Raw genomic sequence first — 19,991 nt, forward strand, 5'->3', positions numbered from 1 at the left:
GAGCTTCTCTCCGGTAACGTAAGGCAGCCCCGTCCTGGCCGCAGCACCCTCGCTAGTCTGGTCCTGGGACCCTGCTGAGCAGAGACATGGGGAGCACTGTCGAGTCTCCCACATTTGGAGGGAGGTGACCTCAGATTCATTGGCTCATCCCTCAAACCTCCTCATTTAGAAGGTGCACAGGCCCCTCGCACCCAAACAATGCAGTTGTGGGAGGGATTGGAAGAGAGAAATGAAGGAGAGAGGGGACAGGGGGAAGAGATTGGGGCAAAATGGGAAAGGAGGGAGAAAAGGCAGCAAAACAAAGCAGAAACGGGTAGGAGCTGCAGTGACCCTTGTGGGGGAAGGCTCCTTCCTTCTGACCCAGCTGTTTGCCTGTCAAAAACCGATGGACAAAGGCAGACCCAGCAGCAGGGACGACAGCTGCAGAACCTCTGAATCCGTGTGTTCATTATTAGTAGTGTTACCGTAGCCTCTAGTCACGGACCAGGAGCCCACTGTGCTAGGGGCTGTACAAACACAGCCCAGCAGGGAGTTGCACACTCAGAAGTAGGGTCATTAGCCTTTTATTCATAATTTTTCATAGACACAAAGATCAGTAACCCCAGGTTAAGGGAGAGAACGGCAAGCTGCACACACCTTTGCCTTGTTACGTTAGCCAAGCGTGTGAAACAGGCCCAGCGCAATCAATACACTTCCTGAGGCCCTTGTCCGATAGCGATTGAGGAGCAGCGAGTAGAGGCTAAACCCGCTGGTGTGTTCATGCTGAGATTCCTCTCGGATTGTCCTCCGCTCTGAGGTGGTGCCAGTGGAGTTGTGTTTCCAGGGCCAATTTACCCCGCAGCTTTCACTGGAGGATCTCCCCTACTTTACACCCGTTAATGAAGCATCACACCACTCCAACGAGGGAAGTATGATCCCCGCCTTAAAGAGAGGGAGGTAGAGGAGTGGCTTGTACACGGTCACATGGTGACTGTTTATTTCAGGGGAGTGGGATAAGGCCCTGGAAGATTTCACATGTGCGTATTATTAGAAATAAGGCTTTTGTATAACTCCGCTCTGCATTTTGCTGCAAGACCAACGTTACACCTGCGCAGTGGTAGACTGGAACTTCAGTTTAGTTTAGCTAGGCTGGATGTTTAGAATGCAGAGGGCTTTCCCCCACCGGGAATGAGGTAGCTGCCATATGTCCCTTTTAACCCTTTCTGGGTGGGAGAAGACCTCTGGGGAAGGGTTAATATGTCTGGATGAAGAGATGACTTTCCGTCCCCCAGACTCTCTCAACATCGTGCAGCCCAGATGTCACAGCCACTCGCTGACTGTCTGCGCCAACCACAGCAGCTCAGCGGAACTCCTGCAGCAGGTGGTGGCCAGAGCAGAGGCCATGTACAAGACCAATGCCTACCTCCACTGGTACTGGCGATACGGCTGCGAGGAGGAGGATTTCCAGCAGGCCTTCGAGACGCTCTGCTCAGTGGCAGATGATTACAGCCGGCTGGGAGAATAACACTGTCTGCTGTGGCACTTCCAGGCTGCTGGCTGTCAGCCTTCCTCCTGAGAGCCTGGAGAACCTCCAGGAAACATTGTGCCAAGGTCTCTGGTAAAGGGGTGGTTCTGCGTTGAGGGGGATGCTGCATTAAATCAATACTGTGACACAAACTAGGTAAATAGATTTGCTTCTCAGCGTGTGCAAAACAGACCTTGGGCTCACCTGTCTCTTGGTCCATGGCCCATGCAGGGGTGATAGGGAGAGCAAGATCCCGTTGTGCCCCCGCACAGGCTACCCAGACCTTGTATAGATTCAGACTCTAGGACTGGAAGGGACCTCGAGAGGTCATCGAGTCCAGTCCCCTGCCCTCATGGCAGGACCAAATACTGTCTAGACCATCCCGGATAGACATTTATCTAACCTACTCTTAAATATCTCCAGAGATGGAGATTCCACAACCTCCCTAGGCAATTTATTCCAGTGTTTAACCACCCTGACAGTTAGGAACTTTTTCCTAATGTCCAACCTAAACCTCCCTTGCTGCAGTTTAAGCCCATTGCTTCTTGTTCTGTCCTTAGAGGCTAAGGTGAACAAGTTTTCTCCCTCCTCCTGATGACACCCTTTTAGATACCTGAAAACTGCTATCATGTCCCCTCTCAGTCTTCTCTTTTCCAAACTAAACAAACCCAATTCTTTCAGCCTCCTTCATAGGTCATGTTCTCTAGCCCTTTAATCATTCTTGTTGCTCTTCTCTGGACCCTCTCCAATTTCTCCACATCTTTCTTGAAATGCGGTGCCCAGAACTGGACACAATACTCCAGCTGAGGCCTGACCAGCGCAGAGTAGAGCGGAAGAATGACTTCTCGTGTCTTGCTCACAACACACCTGTTAATGCATCCCAGAATCATGTTTGCTTTTTTTGCAACAGCATCACATTGTTGACTCATATTTAGCTTGTGGTCCACTATAACCCCTAGATCCCTTTCTGCTGTACTCCTTCCTAGACAGTCTCTTCCCATTCTGTATGTGTGAAACTGATTGTTCCTTCCTAAGTGGAGCATAGAGTATAGAGGAGTATAGAGGAATAAGGGGCTGAACGAACCCCACCCAATGAGTAGATGGGTGGGGAAAGGCTCCCACCCGCACAGGGCCAGCCAGCACAGCTGAGCCAGCATCGCAGGGGTAGTAATTTACAGTTGGTTTGGATTAGCAGCAAGTTGGTATGCTCCTGGAGCAAAGGGGAGTCGTAGAGGAATCATGCCTTTGCTTCTGGAGGACAGAGGGCATGTGGCAAGGCCACCAAGAAAGCCTATACACATACCACCCGGACATGCCTTGCCTCAGAAGATCTCGCTCACTTTGGGATGGTGACATAAGACTTTTAGAGATCTAGGGTGTGGATCCTTCTCCTTAGCGTTGAGCTAAAGCCAAATCCTGCTTGCCTTCCATAGAGGGGGAGCCACCCTGCATGACAAAGGGGAACAGATTTTGATCTCTAATCTGGTCCCTGTAAAACCAGAGAGGCAGCTAAAGCTTTTAACAGACAGAGTTACAAAGCGGAGAGATCGAGCAGGTAATTAGAGGGCTGAACAAATCCCTGAGCAGATTTATTCAGGGAGAAGACTACACATGAGTAAAGACCTGACTCATCTCCACTTGTACAGCCAGGCAGGAGACGCAGTTACAATGTGGTTGCAATCTGGCCTGTAGACAGGACCTCAGATATTCCTTAACCAGGCTAAAGCCTTGGACATGTTGCATAGGCAATGTTTGGGGACAGGCAGGGGCAACCCTCACCCTTCCATTGGGGCATCTGACAGAGTGCCTCCTGCAGGTTTTACAAGGACTCTGCTATTTGATGTTGTGAAGGCCAAGACTATAACAGGGTTCAAAAAGGAACTAGATAAGTTCATGGAGGATAGGTCCATCAAGGGCTATTGGCCAGGATGGGCAGGGATGGTGTCTCTAGCCTCTGTTTGCCAGAAGCTGGGAATGGGCGACGGGGGATGGATCACTTGATGGTTACCTGTTCTGTTCATTCCCTCTGGGGCACCTGGCACTGGCCACTGTCAGAAGATGGGACACTGGGCTCGATGGACCTTTGGTCTGACCCAGTGTGGCCGTTCTTATGTATTTAGCACTAAGCTGAGAGCAGGCTCTAGAACCAGCTATACCAAGAAGCAATTGTGCAAAAGGACAAAAGATTGTTTAAAACCCTGGCCCAACATGATACCTGCCTAGTACTAGCTGAAGGTGCCCCAGCAGTGCTAGGTTGTTAGGTTTTGACTCTTTCTTCTCCCTTAATATTGTGCCCTCAAGATCAAGAGGAAGGGGTCCTCATAGGACCACCTGTGGCTACCTTCTTCCGTTCTTTCACAAGGATTCTCCATTGGCTGGATTGAGGACTTTTAGGGGGTGCCTACACTGCACACTTATTCCGGGCTCTGACTCAGGTTTGAGCTCAAGGCTCCCCCCCCCCAATGAGTCTGACTCAGGTCAGCAGGCACTCGGCTCCTAGGACCCTGCTAGCAGAGCCCGAGTCCTGCTGTGACTTGGGTCCCAGCCCTGTCGTTATGCAGCGTGGATGCATCTCAAGCCGCAGACCTGAGTCAGAAGGTCAGTGTAGCGCAGTACGGACGTGTTAGCACGGCTGGGAGACCCGGTCCAGTAACCATAACCCCAGGCTTGCAGTGCAGCGGGCTGCTCACACATGGGCTTGGAAACACTGTAAGCCCAGTTCCCACAGACCCGGGCTCAGTGTGCAGCGTAGACAGATGCTGAGAGCCCCTTTGTGTCACTCTGGCCACTTTACCTGGCATCAAAGGGCTGGAGTGGGGGGTAAGATTCTGACATTTCAGAAGCTCCGAATTCTCTGGGTCCTCCAAAGGAGGCCACCCCACCAGGGGCCTGGCCTGGCCACTCCTGGTATTTCTAATATTAAAATATACGAGAAAGAGAACAACCCTTCAGGCCTTTTCACCTGTCACAAAGGCACAAGCTCTGGTTTCTTTCCTCTGCAGCTCACCTGTAACATGCACACTCCTGCCCTGCCAAGGCGTTGCATTTTTCAGAGTCAGGGAAACAAGTTCTCCTAGTTCAACTAATGAACGTGTATTTTATCTTCCTCTCTGGCCGATGACTCCTCTACCTTAGCTAGCACTAACCTTCATTCTAGTGAACCAAAACAGCTTGTCACTAGCCCAGTTTTATTTGTTGAGAAGTCTCCTGTGGAAATCAATGCTGACAGTTTTCTGAGGTCAATTTGTCCATTTCCTTGTATAGAACACAACACAAATGGCTCTGTCCTGCACCTGCTATACGACATGGAGCGCCGCTGGGGGTTTGTTCTTCACCGTAGCTGTGATGAGTCCAGGTTTCTTGTGCATTTGCTGGAGGGCAGCCATGGCTCTAAAGTACTTGTGCTGATAACAGAAAACAAGATCTAGTTATTAAAATGGTGTCGGTTCTTTAGGCCTATAGTTGAGATGCAGAGATGGTTATGGGAGCCGGCACAAAATTACTTTCACCAGCATCACGCTTATTTGGAAAAGTCGTCCTCATCAGGAACATGGGAACTGCCAGAGCCCCTCCTAGTCCATAGCCCATCTCCAACATAGGCCCGTCCCACCTGATTCAGAAGAAGGGGTAAGAAACCCACTGGTGGGCACTTATGGGATCACCAGTCCCCAGCTGAAGGTCGGTTTGGGGGTGTTTGATTTAGAATCCTTACTAAGTAAGCCTGGATGTGGCCACTACTGTAACGTGGTGGCCACCACCCAAGCAGCCCGTGGGGCCAGGGCTGCCTCTGCCGTGCTCTGCCCCATTTCCCCTTCTCCAGGGCTCCTTAAACAAACTCTACACAGCCTCTCGGCCAATCACAGCCTTCCTTGGGGTTTGGTTTCGGTATTAACATAAAGTTGTTAAACGCAGCCACAAAAACCCATCTTCCACCTCGCCTTAAGCTGGGCATGTCCCCTCCTCCCCGAGGTACTGCCCCTTCCTGCTGCCTGAGCAGATGCAGGGCTGGGCCTGTCTCCTTTGCCTTCTCCCAAAGGGAAAACAAAGCTTTCAGCTAGGTTATAGTGCCTGGCCCCAACTCCCTGCAGCTTCACTCTGCAGTTCCCTTTCTAGCTGTGCCCTCACTGAACTCCCCTCGCTCTCACCTCCTGCTTTTGGCTTGCGGGGAGCACGTGCTCTGGCACAGGGGAGCTGTACCTGTTTCAATCACGGGGCGGCCAGCCACCCTGTGACAATCACCCATACAGATACAGTCCTTTTTGAATCCTGCTAAGCTCTTGGCCTCAGTGATATCCTGGGGCAATCAGTTCCACAGGCTAATTGTGCCTCGTGTAATAACTGGTGATATTTTCAAGCACCTAGTACTGTGTGTGTTTGCTACAATATGAAGCAGGTGGATCTGCTCGCAGAGCCCAGGTTCTCTGCTCCCACTGCCTTAGCTGCCCTGGGGAGAACATCGGCCCGAAGCCAGCCTGCTCTGTGATTGACTGTAGGATATGCCCCACCTGATTATGCCAGGCACCATGTTTTCACCAGGTTTCCGAGTTGCTCCCCAGCACAGAGCTGAATATGTAGAATTTCCCCATTGAGCCAGAGAGCAGCTACATCCCGAGTCCCTTCCCGGGCTTTGTTAAAAGTCACAGCAAGAATCATCGTCCACAGTAACATGTCAAGGGCATCCTACTGCCTGGTGCTCCCAGCCCCTGCCAGGCATGGAGGGGAAGTGCCGAGCGTCTCGTTATTATGAGACTGCCCCATAGCAGGGCCAGAGCACTAGAGACCAAGCCACGGTGGCCGGATCCTCAGCTGCGGTAAATAAGTGTAGCGCCACTGTCGTCGCAGCCATTTACACTGGCTGAGGCTCTGGCCCTTAGAGTCATCAGTGGAGGGAATTCAGAGTTCATCCCGTAGCCTACGACCATCAAGCGCCAGCGCCCAGGGTGGGAGAGGGAGCGGTGAACGGGCTGCAAACAGCTCCTTGTGCTGGATAACTGAACAGGGGCCATTTCAGAGGGTATTGCCGATGCCCCATCCTGCGCACGGGGCGTTTACCCCCAACAGAAAATCCTGCCACAGGTTTGCACTACCAGCCCGGCACCGACTCACGCTACCTTCTGATCAGTCTTCATTTTGGCATTGTAGAAAGAGGTGGAATCTGGACAGGCTGGCAGCACTTCCCCCTGCAGCCGGTCAAACCGCTCCTGCTCATCTTCATCCTGGGAGGAAGAGAAGGCGAGAACCCGCTGTCACAGGGTGACTGGCCCCTTGGAGGGGGATTAGGGCCAGCCCCATCTGTGCAGCAGTTAACTGCATCCCGGCCTGAGGGGGTGGGACTAAGGGGTCAGGTGTTAGCAGGGTGAACACCTGGGCCCCAGAACTAAAAGGCTCAAGGAAACGCAGTCAGAGACCCAGTGATCGGAACCCCAGGGAAGCCCTGAGGTCGGGGTTGGGAGAATCAGGGATGTCCCTGGGAGAAGGGGAGAGGAAACCTGCTAAGACGCAGGGCCTCCGGGGAGGCCTTGCTCCATCTCGGGAACGGTGCAGGGCCTGCGAGTAGGGGTGTAGAGCAGGGAAATGCAACATAACCCGAGAGGGGCAGAAGAATCGTCATTTGGACATTTAATTGGATTCTTTAGTTAGACTTCGGTTACCCTGGAATGGGATCGAGCTTTACCTGTGACCTGTCCAGAGGGCTGAATTACCCAGAGCAGATAACTGCAGAAACAGATCAGCTGACAAAAGGGGGTGTGTGTGACAGAGTGGGAAAAGTCCCTGCCATGCTGTGTCCTGACCTGAGGGGACGCTCTGCTGGTGAATGCGCCCCATAGTGCCAACCCTATATGAACAATGAGGGATTAGACAGGAGGCTGCAGAGGTATCTGCGACTGCAAATGAAAGAGCTGATTCTCTCAGCAATGAAGGGCAATCTAGGCCCTTCACCTGAATGGAAGTTAGTCTCCTGTGATGCTGCACTCCGATTGTATGATCTTGGGGACCACATAAGAGGCTAGAAAGACATGGACTGGAGATGAGAGCCCTTCCCCTTTCAGTGCCTGGGGTATACAAGGAACCCTGAGCAGTTTATATGCGGCCAATCAACACCTTAGTCTCTGACAGGCGGTTCTGTCATTTGTCTATTGGCCAGCCACACCAGCAGGTGTAGGCAAGGAGCAACTCTTCTCACAGCTGCGCTCTATCGCCAGCTACATCCAGGACACCCTGTTCTCCGCTGCAGGCCAGAAGAACGGCGTGGGGCATCTTGGAGCAGAAAAAGGACTAGTCTGCAGAGTCTAAAGTCTAATGCCACATGTGCCTGGTGGGCTTTGACTCACTGGAGCTGGCGGACAGACACCCACCGATGCGTTTATCCGAACAGCCCTCTCCTTTAATGCCCACCTTTGAAACTCGCCTTGTCCAGCACGCCAGCACGCAGGGCATGAGGACACTGAAGAGAAATGTGCGTTCGAAGGATACCCAAAGCTGACAGTGATTGGGAGTGCATTGGGGTCAGGTCTCAAATGATCACTCTCAGGAATATATTTTGTCTTTTCATGAACGGCTTGGAGAACGTGGAAGTCAAGTTCATGAACAATATAAAAATGGGAGGGGTCAGAAATTGGGTGGAGAATGGGCTTAAATCTACAGTATGAATGTCAGAGGGTGACTGGCCCTTTAAAAGGGAGTGGGAGAAGCCAGTGCACCTGTGACTGATTACCAGCTGCCCAGCACCTCGGCCTTATCAAGAGGGACACAGCAGCAGGGATGAAGGGCTGCTCGCTGACACCTCCAGGCAGAAGGATAAGGAGAGTGTTTGGGCCTGGTAAGAGGCACCTGGAGTCCTGGGCTCCAGCTGGGAAAAGGTGGCAGGACCTATAATATTAAAAGACTGTTTGACTCCTGAGCTAGGGATGAAGCTGGTTTCCAGGGAGCGAGCCCTGAGAATGGGTGAGTGGGGAGAATTGTAAGGAGAGACTGCTGTTGTCCGTGGACGCTGGGTTTTAGAACAAGGTAAATCCTCCTGTTTGGGGGAGGGATAAGGTGACACTGTACCAATAAAGAAACTTGGATTTGGCATAAATGCAGATAATCCTGGTGTAATCCAAATTTGGAAACCCTAATTTGTGGGGAAACACAGGCACGTAGAGTGTTGCAGAAGCATGCTTGCCCAGAAGGGGGTGCTCCAGGGCACTGGAGCAATGGCATGGAATCATTACATTAAAATTCAATACAGACAAATGCAAAATGTTTCAAAGTAGGATGACATGATCAAATACACCACTATAAACCAAAGGGCACAGGCCACAGAGCCAGAGCTGGGGCTTGCTGAATAGAAAAGAATAACGCAATGCAAAGCAACTGCTGCACTGGGTTGTATTAACAGGGGCACCCTTGTGATGTAAACCGGTAGTATCAAAAGTCAGAGGGAGCTGCGAGGCACATTTTACGCACCTTTTGGGCCCGACTCATCAGGAGGACAAGTAGTCCAGGGTTGGAAACCACTCAGGAAGCCTGTGTGGGGAAAGGTTGTGATTCAAAGTTGGGAGCCCAGAGCTAGAAAACACACTCTAAGGAGGTGTTTGGTGAACTGGACTTTCTGAGATGGTAAACAGCATAGGAGAAGCCAGGACGTCTGAACTGCCGAGTCTAGGCTGCATGACCTCAGCTGGTTTTCTCCTTTAAGAGGTGGTGGAAAAGAAGCCCAGAGACTGTCTTCTGGGTGAACCAAGACTAGGTGAGATGAGGTTGGTCCAACTTCTAGAACTAGACAGGGTTACTTTTGATGTGTCGTCTTGTCTATGTGAACAGTGAAATTTAGTGCCATTGGCATCATGGGAGTTTTGCCACTGACTTCAACAGGCACATTCACTCTGAGTGTTTATCCCCTCTAATGTGTCTTTCTAGAGCAGTTTGGGAGGTAACGCTTAACTCTGAGCTTTATATTCCAAATAAGGGAACATTTGGTGGCAAAATAATTCCTTTTCAATTTTTCTTCTAAAAAAGTAAACCTGCCAGATCCCCTTGCTATGGTCAGGATCTGCAGGATTAAGCAGGGATAATGCAACTATGTAATACAAAGTAACTCCACCCTTCTCAGTACTATTTGGGTCTCAGCTGTCATGGTATACCCCAGAGGTAGCTGCATTTCAGTGGTTCTGTATGGCTATAGAATGAGAAGTGTTTTGAGCTTCTCCGGGATTGGTGGCCCCAGGTCAATGTCAAACAGCATTATAGTTTTGAATCCCACATTTAAAAAAAAAGAAGAAGCCTGGAGAGCGCGTTCAGAGGAGAGCAACACTAATGAGAAAAGGATTGGAGAATGAGAACTGTTAGGAGAACTGCCCATGCTCAGGCAGGAGAAAAGTTCAGGGATTGCATCTCTCTACAGCAGTCTGGCTAAGTGACAGTGGCCAATAGGTGGAGACATGACAATTCAAGAACTAGGGGTCACCAAATGAAATTAATAGGCAGCAGGTTTAAAACACACAAAAGGGAATATTTCTTCACACAACACACCGTCAACCTGCGGAACTCCTTGCCAGAGGATGTTGTGAAGGCCAAGGCACTAACAGGGTTCAAAAAAGAACTGGATAAATTCATGGAGGACAGGTCCATCAATGGCTATTAGCAGGGATGGGCAGGGATGGTGTCCTGAGCGTCTGTTTGCCAGAAGCTGGGAATGGGCGACAGGAGACGGATCACGTGATGATTCCCTATTCTGTTCATTCCCTCTGGGGCACATGGCATTGGCCACTGTCAGAAGACAGGATACTGGGCTAGATGGACCTTTGGTCTGACCCAGTATGGCTGTTCTTATGTTCTTAATTTAGTTGATGATAGACATTAGAAACAACACCTCAGTTACTCCCTGTGCCTTCTTGACCACATGCCTGGTTGTTAACATCAAGCGGATGGTCATGCACTTGGATCAATAGGTGTTTTGTTCATGTGACCATGAACAAAAGAAAACAATACCACAGAAACAAGACACGTGCCAGGAGCTGCCGTCTGCTTCCCCTTGCTGGCGTTCCAGTGCTACACCTCACTGACCCCCAAAAGGGCCAGAGCTGCAAACCTCCCTCCTCCCCCCAGCACTGGTAGTGCCTGTGACGACAGATGACACACCGCTGTCAAGCAGGGAGGGAAGCAGGACTCCCCAGCACAACTCACCAGACACAGGACTCTGTTCATGGGAATCATTCCAGGTCTGATGTTGCCTCCAGGCTTTATCGCTTCCTGCACATCCTCAGGGATAAGGAAGGACTCATTGTACCAGATTTCAAATTCTGTAAGACAAGGAGGGTGGGCGGATGACAATAACCAGGGCTGTGGTAACAAAGGGGGCCAGGTTTGTATTTTTCCTGGCGTGCTGCACAATGACTAGACATGCACCTCCACAGCAATCTAAATCTGTACCATAGTTAGTGACCCGAGTGGCGCAATCAGTTAAATTATGCTGTTTAGGGGCTGGTCATACTCCTCCACCTTTAAATAGGAAGCAGGCACTAAACTGTCTCTGCCCCCTGCGAGAGCCATAGGGAACGTGCGGATTAGAACAATCTGAGTGGCCTCTAGAGGTCGCTCTTCCTACACTGCTGGAGATGAAAACAGTTTTCAATCTGACATTTGGAAACTTGGAAGAAGCAATTTCAAGCAGTCAGCACATTTTTGGTCGGACTTCGCCTCCAGGGCTAGATGAGCATCATAGCCCCTTGCCATCCCATAATAGCAACTGAGAATGCACAAGAGACAGAGCAGCGCTGCTGGAACCTGTGTTGTTCTTACTAATAACATGCATTTCCCTGGCACACGTCTCTGAAGCCTCGTTCCTCTGGCATGCTCTGCTTTAGGGCCTAATCCGAGGGAATGAAGCCCTGAGAAGCACAGTAATCCCCCAGGAATGTCCTGGAAAGCATGGAAGAATGAAGAAAGCCATACACGGAGCCCTGCTTTTCCTAGGCACTACTGACATGTCTATAACGCCACTGACTTTATACCCTGGTCCAAACAAGTCACCTCTGCATTCCGTGAAACACCAAGTGTGTTCGTACGAATGGTCACACCATTGTTTGCACATCGGCAGCTCCAAATATGGGCCAAATCTTGATCCCACTTAAGCCAATGGCAAAGCCTTCCGTGTAGTTAGGAACTGGCTCTGTGTGCGCTTACCTGAGTAACACAAGGCATTTGGTTCCGTGTGGGCTGCTCCTGAGAGATGCAAGCTTGTGCCCTGGCATGTTTGTAGAAAACATAGCAGCTCCCAAATCCTGAGGACTTTGATATTGATACATCTAATGTCATCAGACATACTGGGTCAAATCCAGGTCGCAAGCATAGAACCAGGCCCAAACTGGGTGTCTGGGATGGGGTGCTGCATATCTGTCCAAGTTAACTCATACCAGAAACAAGTGTCAAACAAAACAATGGGTGAAATCCTGGCCCCACTGAATTCAATGATTACTAGTTGCATCTCGGCATCTGATCCAGAAGCAACTGTGTTAACATGGGAGGAACAGAATCGGTAGGAGCTAAGTGTATTGGGTAACATTTATAGAATATGAGCTGCACTGGTGATTAACAAAATCACATTACAGGGTCAATGGGACTCAAGGGTCCCTGAATTTTAGAGGCTTCCAATTCTTCAGGGACAAATTATTTCATTTAAATATATGCCCACCTGTTCTGTGAGCACAGTGCAGGGCTTAGAGATCTGAGTGTGATCGAATGCACCAGCGAAAGTGCATGCCATTTCCAAACCTCTGGCCAGCAACATGAGTACCTGAGATTAGTCTGTTGCGGCACTGATCCACCAGATGCTGACAGTATTGGACTTCTGCTTTCAGGTCCCGCAGTTCATCGAAATCAGACCTGTACTGTTTCTTCAGATCCTTAAGTTTCATGACCAGTAAAAATTCCTCCTCGTCAATTATGATCTGTCCTTCCTCATTCACATACTCCCCTGCAAGGTGAGAAGGACGTGACAGGTTCTCATGAGTGGAAGGGGAGTGCCAAAGAACAGAGATAATACATGGAGGTTGACCACACAACTGACATTTCCTCAGATACTCTTCTACTCCCAATGGCATAGGGATGGAGTGGTTACTGAACTAGCTGAGATCTCAGTTCCTCTTCCAACCCTAATCTTCTAAGATACCTCCCTCATCCAAGAGGTACATGACTAAGAGTGGGCCGATTGGGTTGCCTTGCTAACTCTTGCAAGACAGACGGTGTGAAGGTATCACTTAGGGATTGCACCCATTGTTCCTATTGCAGAACTCTCACTGATGTCACTGAGAGCAGGACTGGCCTGTTAAGGCAAAACATTGGCGATAAACTGGTCACCCCCCAGAGACCATTAGCATCCCGCTACCTCCCACATTGAAAACCTCTCCTTGCTCATAGTTCCATAGAATCCTAGAAATGTCAGGTTGGAAGGGACCTTGAGAGGTCATCAAGTCCAGTCCCCTGAGCTGAGACACGACCAAATAAATCTAGATCATCTCTGACAGGCGTTTGTCCAACCAGTTCTTAAAAACCACCAATGATGGGGATTCCACAACCTCCCTTGGAAGCTTAGTCCAGAATTTAACTATCTTTCTTGTTAGAATTTTTTTCCTAATATCTAACCTAAATCTCCCTTGCTGCAGATTAAACCCATTGCTTCTTGTCCTACCTTCAGTGGCCATGGAGAACAATTGATCACCGCCCTCTTTATAACAGCCCTTAATATAGTTGAAGACAGTTATCAGGTCCCCCCCAGAAAAACAAGCCCAGTTTTTTTAACCTTTCCTCATAGGTTGGATTTTTTTTAAAACCTTTTACCATTTTTGTGGCTCTCCTATGGACTCTTTCCAATTTGTCCACATCTTTCCTAAAGTGTGGCACCCACAACTAGACACAGCGGTCCAGCTGAGGCCTCACCAATGCTGAGCAGAGCAGGACAATCACCTCCTGTGTCTTACATACGACCCTCCTGTTAATACACACCAGAATGAGATCAGCCTTTTTCACAACTGCATCACACTGCTGACTTGTTCACTTTGTGATCCACTATAACCTCCAGATCCTTTTCTGCAGTACTACTGCCTAACCAGTTATTCCCCATTTTGGCTGTCCATTTGATTTTTTTTCTTCCTAAGTGTCATACAATTATCTTTACTGAATTTCATCTTGTTGATTTCAGATTAATTGTCTGATTTATCAAGGCTGTTTTTGAATTCTAAGCCTGTCTTCCAAAGTGCTTGCAACCCCTCCCAGTTTAGTGTCATCTTCAATTTTTTATAAGTATACTCTCTACTCCATTGTCAAAGTCATTCATGAAAATATTGAATAGTACCAGACCCAGGACTGACCACTGCGGGACCCCACTAGATATGCCCTCCCAGTTTGACAGCAAACCATTGATAACTACTCTTTGCGTAGGGTCTTTCAACCAGTTGTGCACCCACCTTTTAGTAATTTCATCTAGACCACATTTCTCTAATTTGCTTTTGAAACTGTCATGTGGGACTCTGTCAAAAGTCTTACTAAAATCAAAATACACATCGTGTCTACTGCTTTCCCTCCAACCACTAGGCCAGTGACCCTGTCAAAGAAGGAAATTAGGTTGGCTTGGCATGATTTGTTCTTGACAAATCCATGCTGGCTATTCCTTATAACTCGATCATCCTCTAGGTGCTTACAAACTGATTGCTTAATTTATTCCAGGATCTTTCCAGGTATCAAAGTTCGGCTGACTGGTCCATAATTGTCTGGGTCCAATATGTTCCCCTTTTTAAAGATAGATACAGTAAAAGCTTTGTTATCTGGCATGCTGGGGAAATGGGGGGTGCCGGTTAATCAAAAATTCTGGTTATTCTTACCAATGGAACCAATTTTCAAAGAATTAGAACACAATAACATGAATAAAGTACAAAATAGTTTACAGATACACCCAGATGACTAAAAATACACTTAACACTAAAACTATACTGAACATACTTTAATCTTTCTTTGATGATTCAGAAGGCACTTGAGGATCTTGCAGTGCCTCAGGGTCATCATTATCAACAGCAATTATTGTAGATGTAGACGGTATAGGAGATAGGGTCATTACAGATTCAGCCCAATGACACCCCTTGGAAGCTGCTTTTTTGAATAAATCCTTGATATCAGCTTGCTTTCTTGTCTTCTTCCTCTTTTGCATAAAAGTAGAGTACAGAATATGCAATTGCATAACCTCCTGGGCAGTATACTAGTCCCAATTACTAGACTGAAGATTTGTATTGGGAGAGATCAGAAATGCTGGCTAATAGAGCTTGACAAAGTGCCGGATAACACAGCTTTTACTGTACTAGGTTTGCCCTTCTCCAGCCCTCTGGGACCTCACCTGTCCTCCAGGGGTTCCCAAAGATGGTTCCGAGACTGCTTCAGCTACTTCCTTAAGTACCCTAGGATGAATTTCATCAGGCACTGCTGAACTGAACACATCTAACTGATCTAAATATTCTTTAACCTTTTCTTTTCCTATTTTGGCTTGTGTTTCTTCCCCCTTGTTTATATTGTGTTGAGTATCTGGTCCCATTAACCTTTTTAGTAAAAAGAGAAGCAAAATAGACATTAAACACCTCAGATTTCTTGATGTCATCAGTTATTAGTTTTCCTTCTCTGCTAAGTAGTGGACCTGCACTTTCCTTCCTCTTTCTCTTCCTCCTAATGTATTTAAATAACTTATTTCCTTTTATGTTCCTTACTAGGTGTAACTCATTTGTAACTTAGCCTTTCTGACTTCCCCCCTACATGCTTCTGCTGTTCTTCTGTGCTCCTCCTTACCAATTTGTCCATGTTTCCACTTTTTGTGGGATTCCTTTTTGATTGTCAGGTCATTAAAGAGCTCCTGATGGAGCCATATTGGCCTCTTACTATTCTTCCAGTCTTGCCTTTTGTGACGTTATGAGTGTAATATAATATTTCATTAGAAGGTGATAGGGCCAGAAAGAGTTAATTAACTCACAGAGTGACCTGACCCATGGGTGAACCTTAAGGACTGGTTAGGAAGATATGTAAATGAATAGAGCTTTGAAATGCAAGTCTGCATTGTTAGAGATCTCAAGGGTAGATGTTTGCTCAGGTCTTGTGATGTAAGCAAACAAGTCTTGTCTATTGCTATAACTTTAATTCAAAGATCAAAAAAGGAATATTAACATTTATGATGATACTTGAGTGAAATAATATTATTGTCTATATGTCTTTTTGAAGGTTGTGGTAACCTGTATCTGAACTATTTAATGGATAAATTACCCTGTGCTAATTGCCAGGGTGTTTGGAAGGAGAGTTAAGCCTATTGTTCTCTCAGGCCGAAAGGCTGCTGGAAATGTATAAGAACCCTGGGACACGATCCTACTTGATCTCAGATCTGCTTTGGGTTTCAAGAGAAGGAAACCTTAAGCCATAAGGATTGAGATCCCCAGTCATTGACTGGAGCCACCCTGAATATGGACACTGAACTATAACCTATGGACTATTTCTAAAAGGACTTTTGGTAACTACAAGCTCATCTCTGCTATGTATCTGAACCTCAAGAATTGAATTCAAGTCTGTATGTATATTAATCTTTTAACCAACTCTCTCTCTCTCTCCTTTTTTTATAAATTTTAGCTTAGTTAATAAGAACTGACCATAAGCCTGTATTTTGGGTACGATCTAAGTTATAATTGGACCTGGGTATGTGGCTGATCCTTTGGGATTGGAAGAACCTTTTCTTTATATGATGAGAGAAGATTTTCAGTAATCATCATCATATCTTACATGTGTGTCTGGACATCGGAAATCTAGCAGAGAAAGGTATAATGATCCAATGGCTGGAAGCTGAAGCTAGACAAACTGAGACTGGAAATAAGGTGTAAATTTTTAATGATGAGAGTAATTAACTGTTGGAACAATTTACCAAGGGTCATAGTGGATTCTCCATCACTGACAATTTTTAAATCAAAATTGGATGTTTTTCTAAAAGCTCTGCTCTAGGAATTGTTTTGGGGACGTTCTCCGGCCTGTATTATACAGGAGGTCAGACTAGATGACCACAGTCGTCTCTTCTGGACTCAGAATCTCTGACTCTAGGAACCTGCATGACAGCGTGCAGGTGTAGCAGTACACATACGAGCAAGAAGCTGCAGGATCAGGGCCTGAAAGAATTGACACTTCTTAGAATTTGGTGCCGTTTTGAGTCTTCTTTCCATTTGTTTTGTTTTGGAGCGTTTTATGCTTGAGGCATTCTCACGCAAACAGGGAGCGTGGTGTTTCATATGTCAGGGACTGAGCCAGACCCATCAAATCAAATAGAATGATGTCTACCCTGCATCTAATGGGTTTTACAGTGAATTGGGCTAATTCTCCATTTCATTACACCGATTTTATGCCAGCATAACTCCGCTGATGTCCATGTGGAGAATTAGACCCTATATCTTTGTGTTCAGTCTGGCTGAAACTCACTTCGGCTGCAGAAAGCCTGAGTGACTGGGCTCCGTGTGGCTGAAGTGCAAGGGAATGAGGCAGTGGATTTGGCTGCTGAACCCAAGGCCAGGTTGCAGAGGTACAGCTCAGACCCCTCTGGCTGCCACTCCAGCCTGTGGCACAGCAGTGGTGTCCTGCAACGTGTTCCAACAGTTACAGCTCAGAGAAATGAAACAAGCTGTCCCTTCTCCCTGCTCAGCTCTGTGTTGTCCAATCCATTCTGTGTGCCACTTACCCTGCTCCTCCCTCTCCTTCTTCTGGGCCCCGAGGGCCTGTTTGGTGATGTCCATCTCCTGTTTTATTAGATTCAGTCTGTGGGTGATCTCGCTCGCTTTCTTCTTCCTGTCGCTGAGGATGGCTTTGTTCTCCTTAAAGATCCGGTTGATCTCACTTCCTCGCTCGTTTTTAAACTCCTCAAATGCCACCAGCTTAGAGGGAGGGGAACTGCGCCAGGGTTCAGAGAAGGAGAAAATACAGGAAGGGTCAGTTGCTTCAGCTTCAGGTTTACTTATTGCACCTGAGTGGACTGATAATCAGTGTCTGCAAATTACACCTCACGGGGCACTTTCAGAACCTATCGACACTTGCAGCCTCACGGTGCTCTCACTGTGCTAACCTTCAGGCCTCCTTCTCTCCCGGGATGGCTTGGTCTATACTAGCAATTTATGCTGGTATGACTCCATCACTCTTCCGCACCCTTGAGCGCTGCAGTTACACCCACCTCACTCCCAGTGGAGACGGCGCTATGTCAGCGGGAGAGCCTCTCCTGTCGAATAGCTACCGCCTCTTGCAAATGTGGCATACCTGCGCTGACGGGAGAAGCCCTCCCATTGGCACACATAGCGTCTTCACTGACACACTGCAGCGGTGCAGCTGCAAAGGCACAGCCTTTTAAGTGGAGACAAGCCCGACCACACCAAGAAGGAAGAGTTACTTACGCAGAAGCAAAGTTCCCTAGCAGCTGTCTCAGTTGAATCATCCCAGAATGTTGGATCTTATGGATCCAAACTTCTGAGTCTTGTTGCCTCTGAGGCCAGTCTGGGAACCCAGGGGAGGAGAACCAGAAAGTGGTCAGCAAAGATCTAAGATGGTGCTGGTATTTTCTATGGATCTACATCTTAGGTTAACCTCTCACAGTCTCCCCTAGGGAGCCATGCCCTTGGGCGAACCTACAAGAGGGGTGAGGAGTGTGAATCCATAGAAATAATGGTTCACCTTCAGAGAACTCTTCTGACACGGGCAAGTTATTCATCTCTTACCTTAAAGGAGCCTACCCTGTATCGATCCCCTAGAAACTGCGACAAAGCTAGACAGATGCTTTCATATCCCCACCATGAGAATGGTGATAATACAGCCTTACCTCACAAGGGGGATGTGAGGCTTAATTAGTTAATGTGTGTTAAGCGTTTGCGAATCTAAAGCCCCGAAGCAGCATCAGCTCTGTTACTGAGCAATGGTCACATTTTAGTAGTTCAGAACAAAATGTTAGGGCTGCTACCGCTTACTGAAAAACATGTCTAAGGGGACTGCTTCCTTTGCTGGCAGCAGGGACGTGTTTTCGACAGCAGAGAGCAGAAACAGGGTGGATGCTGGGTGCAATGGCTGGAATTTACCCTGTAGCTCACTTTGAAGCTAGTGGGAGCTGGATCCAAAGTGGGGATGCAATGTCAATCCCCAGGTGGCAAGTGACAGGAATGCCAAATCCAAGAGAACCAAAATCAGGAGACACACCACACTGATGTATTACTGCACTGAAATGCACACACGAGCCACTCCCCATGTATGTGCATGGTGCCCCATTACAGTACCACTGCAAACAGCAAGGTGTAAGAGCAGGAAACCTAGGCCAAAATACCATGGAGTGAGGACAGCTAACACTACGCATCCCTTTTGCTAAATGGAACTATTTCCTCAGCCTTGGCCCTGTCCCCTCTGCCCCCATCACAGACCGAGCCTCGACTGGGCACTCTGTCTGGCTTTGCAACCTGGATGACCCCACCTGTTTAGCTTTGCAAATGGAAAGTGCCTCATGAAGGTGAAAGGTTACCTCGGGCGGTGGGACTCCTCCTTGGGCACTGACTCCGAGCGATGTGTTTCAATACTAGCTGCATCCTGCTCCCGTAGTAGTCCCTCCTTCACATCCAAATCCTTTGCGGAACTTACCAGCTGACTCCTTGATGGGGAAATAGAATCCAGATCTTTCCCCGAAACAGGGCTTCCTAATCCTTCCTTCCTGGTAGTGGGGCTAAGAGGAAAGAGATGGTTAATTTCCGGCATATGACAAAACACTGATACTAAAACTACACTGCAGAAACCAGTTCTGATTCAAGAACTGGAGGTCTGAGCCTTCTCCTCTGAAGTTAACAGTGAAAGTTCTGCCAACTTCAGTGGGGCAGGAGCCATTGTCTCTATTGTCACAGCTCCCTACTTGCAAACCTAGAGGGACCTCTCTGAATATAAAATCTGTAGGAATAGCAGCACACGCAGGATCAACTTCTTGTGAAGGTTCCCGAGAAGTCCATTCACATGCACAGGTTACACGGACCTGGCTAGGGCACATTAAGAGACTGAATATACAAGTGTCTGCTTGGAGCAAGCAGCAGGCAGTGGACCCCCCTCCACCCTCAAGGGAGCCCTGTAGCAGAGTCCAGAAGACCTGGCTTAGCCCCCAGTCCAGTTAAAGGAGGAGGAGTGAAGAGTCTCCTTAAACTGGCCTCCGTGAGTTTGTTCAGCAAGGGACACCCAGTGTGAGATGAAAGAGATGACAATGGAAGCTGCATGTTAGTGTGGAGAAGCACTCTGGCATCAACCAGGGCAGCACACCCCAGCACCCCTCCTGCACCCAGAAACGTGCAGGGGAGATGCCCCCCACTCAGGGGTACTAGGACTGAAGTGGTGCCTCCTTCCCCCATGCGGTCTTGGGGAACAACTGCAAGGAGAAACCAGCCAGAGACTCCAGCCAGCAGGAGCAGAAGCAGCTAGAACAGGGGCCTCTGGA

General features: G+C 48.3%; 2 protein-coding genes across 4 annotated transcripts in view; one reads left to right on the forward strand and one right to left on the reverse strand.

Moving 5' to 3' along the window:
- The window catches only part of LOC123363293 (tubulin beta chain-like), a 50,153-nt gene extending 48,240 nt beyond the window's left edge, over window positions 1–1,913 (forward strand). The window contains 1 exon segment of the mRNA XM_045004159.1: window positions 1,272–1,913. Within this exon segment, the coding sequence (XP_044860094.1) occupies window positions 1,272–1,504 (233 nt within the window). The 3' untranslated portion in view covers window positions 1,505–1,913.
- A 1,583-nt stretch (window positions 1,914–3,496) lies between these two features.
- The window catches only part of KIF9 (kinesin family member 9), a 37,865-nt gene continuing 21,370 nt past the window's right edge, over window positions 3,497–19,991 (reverse strand). For all 3 annotated transcript variants that reach the window (XM_045005340.1, XM_045005338.1, XM_045005337.1), the window contains 6 exons: window positions 19,041–19,238; window positions 17,229–17,437; window positions 12,282–12,461; window positions 10,673–10,788; window positions 6,616–6,720; window positions 3,497–4,908 (listed from right to left, as the gene is read on the reverse strand). In XM_045005340.1, coding sequence (XP_044861275.1) covers window positions 4,801–4,908; window positions 6,616–6,720; window positions 10,673–10,788; window positions 12,282–12,461; window positions 17,229–17,437; window positions 19,041–19,238 — 916 coding nt within the window. In that variant the 3' untranslated portion in view covers window positions 3,497–4,800. The remainder of the gene's footprint in view (window positions 4,909–6,615; window positions 6,721–10,672; window positions 10,789–12,281; window positions 12,462–17,228; window positions 17,438–19,040; window positions 19,239–19,991) is intronic.

This window comes from Mauremys mutica, chromosome 2 (assembly GCF_020497125.1).
Source record: "Mauremys mutica isolate MM-2020 ecotype Southern chromosome 2, ASM2049712v1, whole genome shotgun sequence".
NCBI lineage: Eukaryota > Metazoa > Chordata > Testudines > Geoemydidae > Mauremys > Mauremys mutica.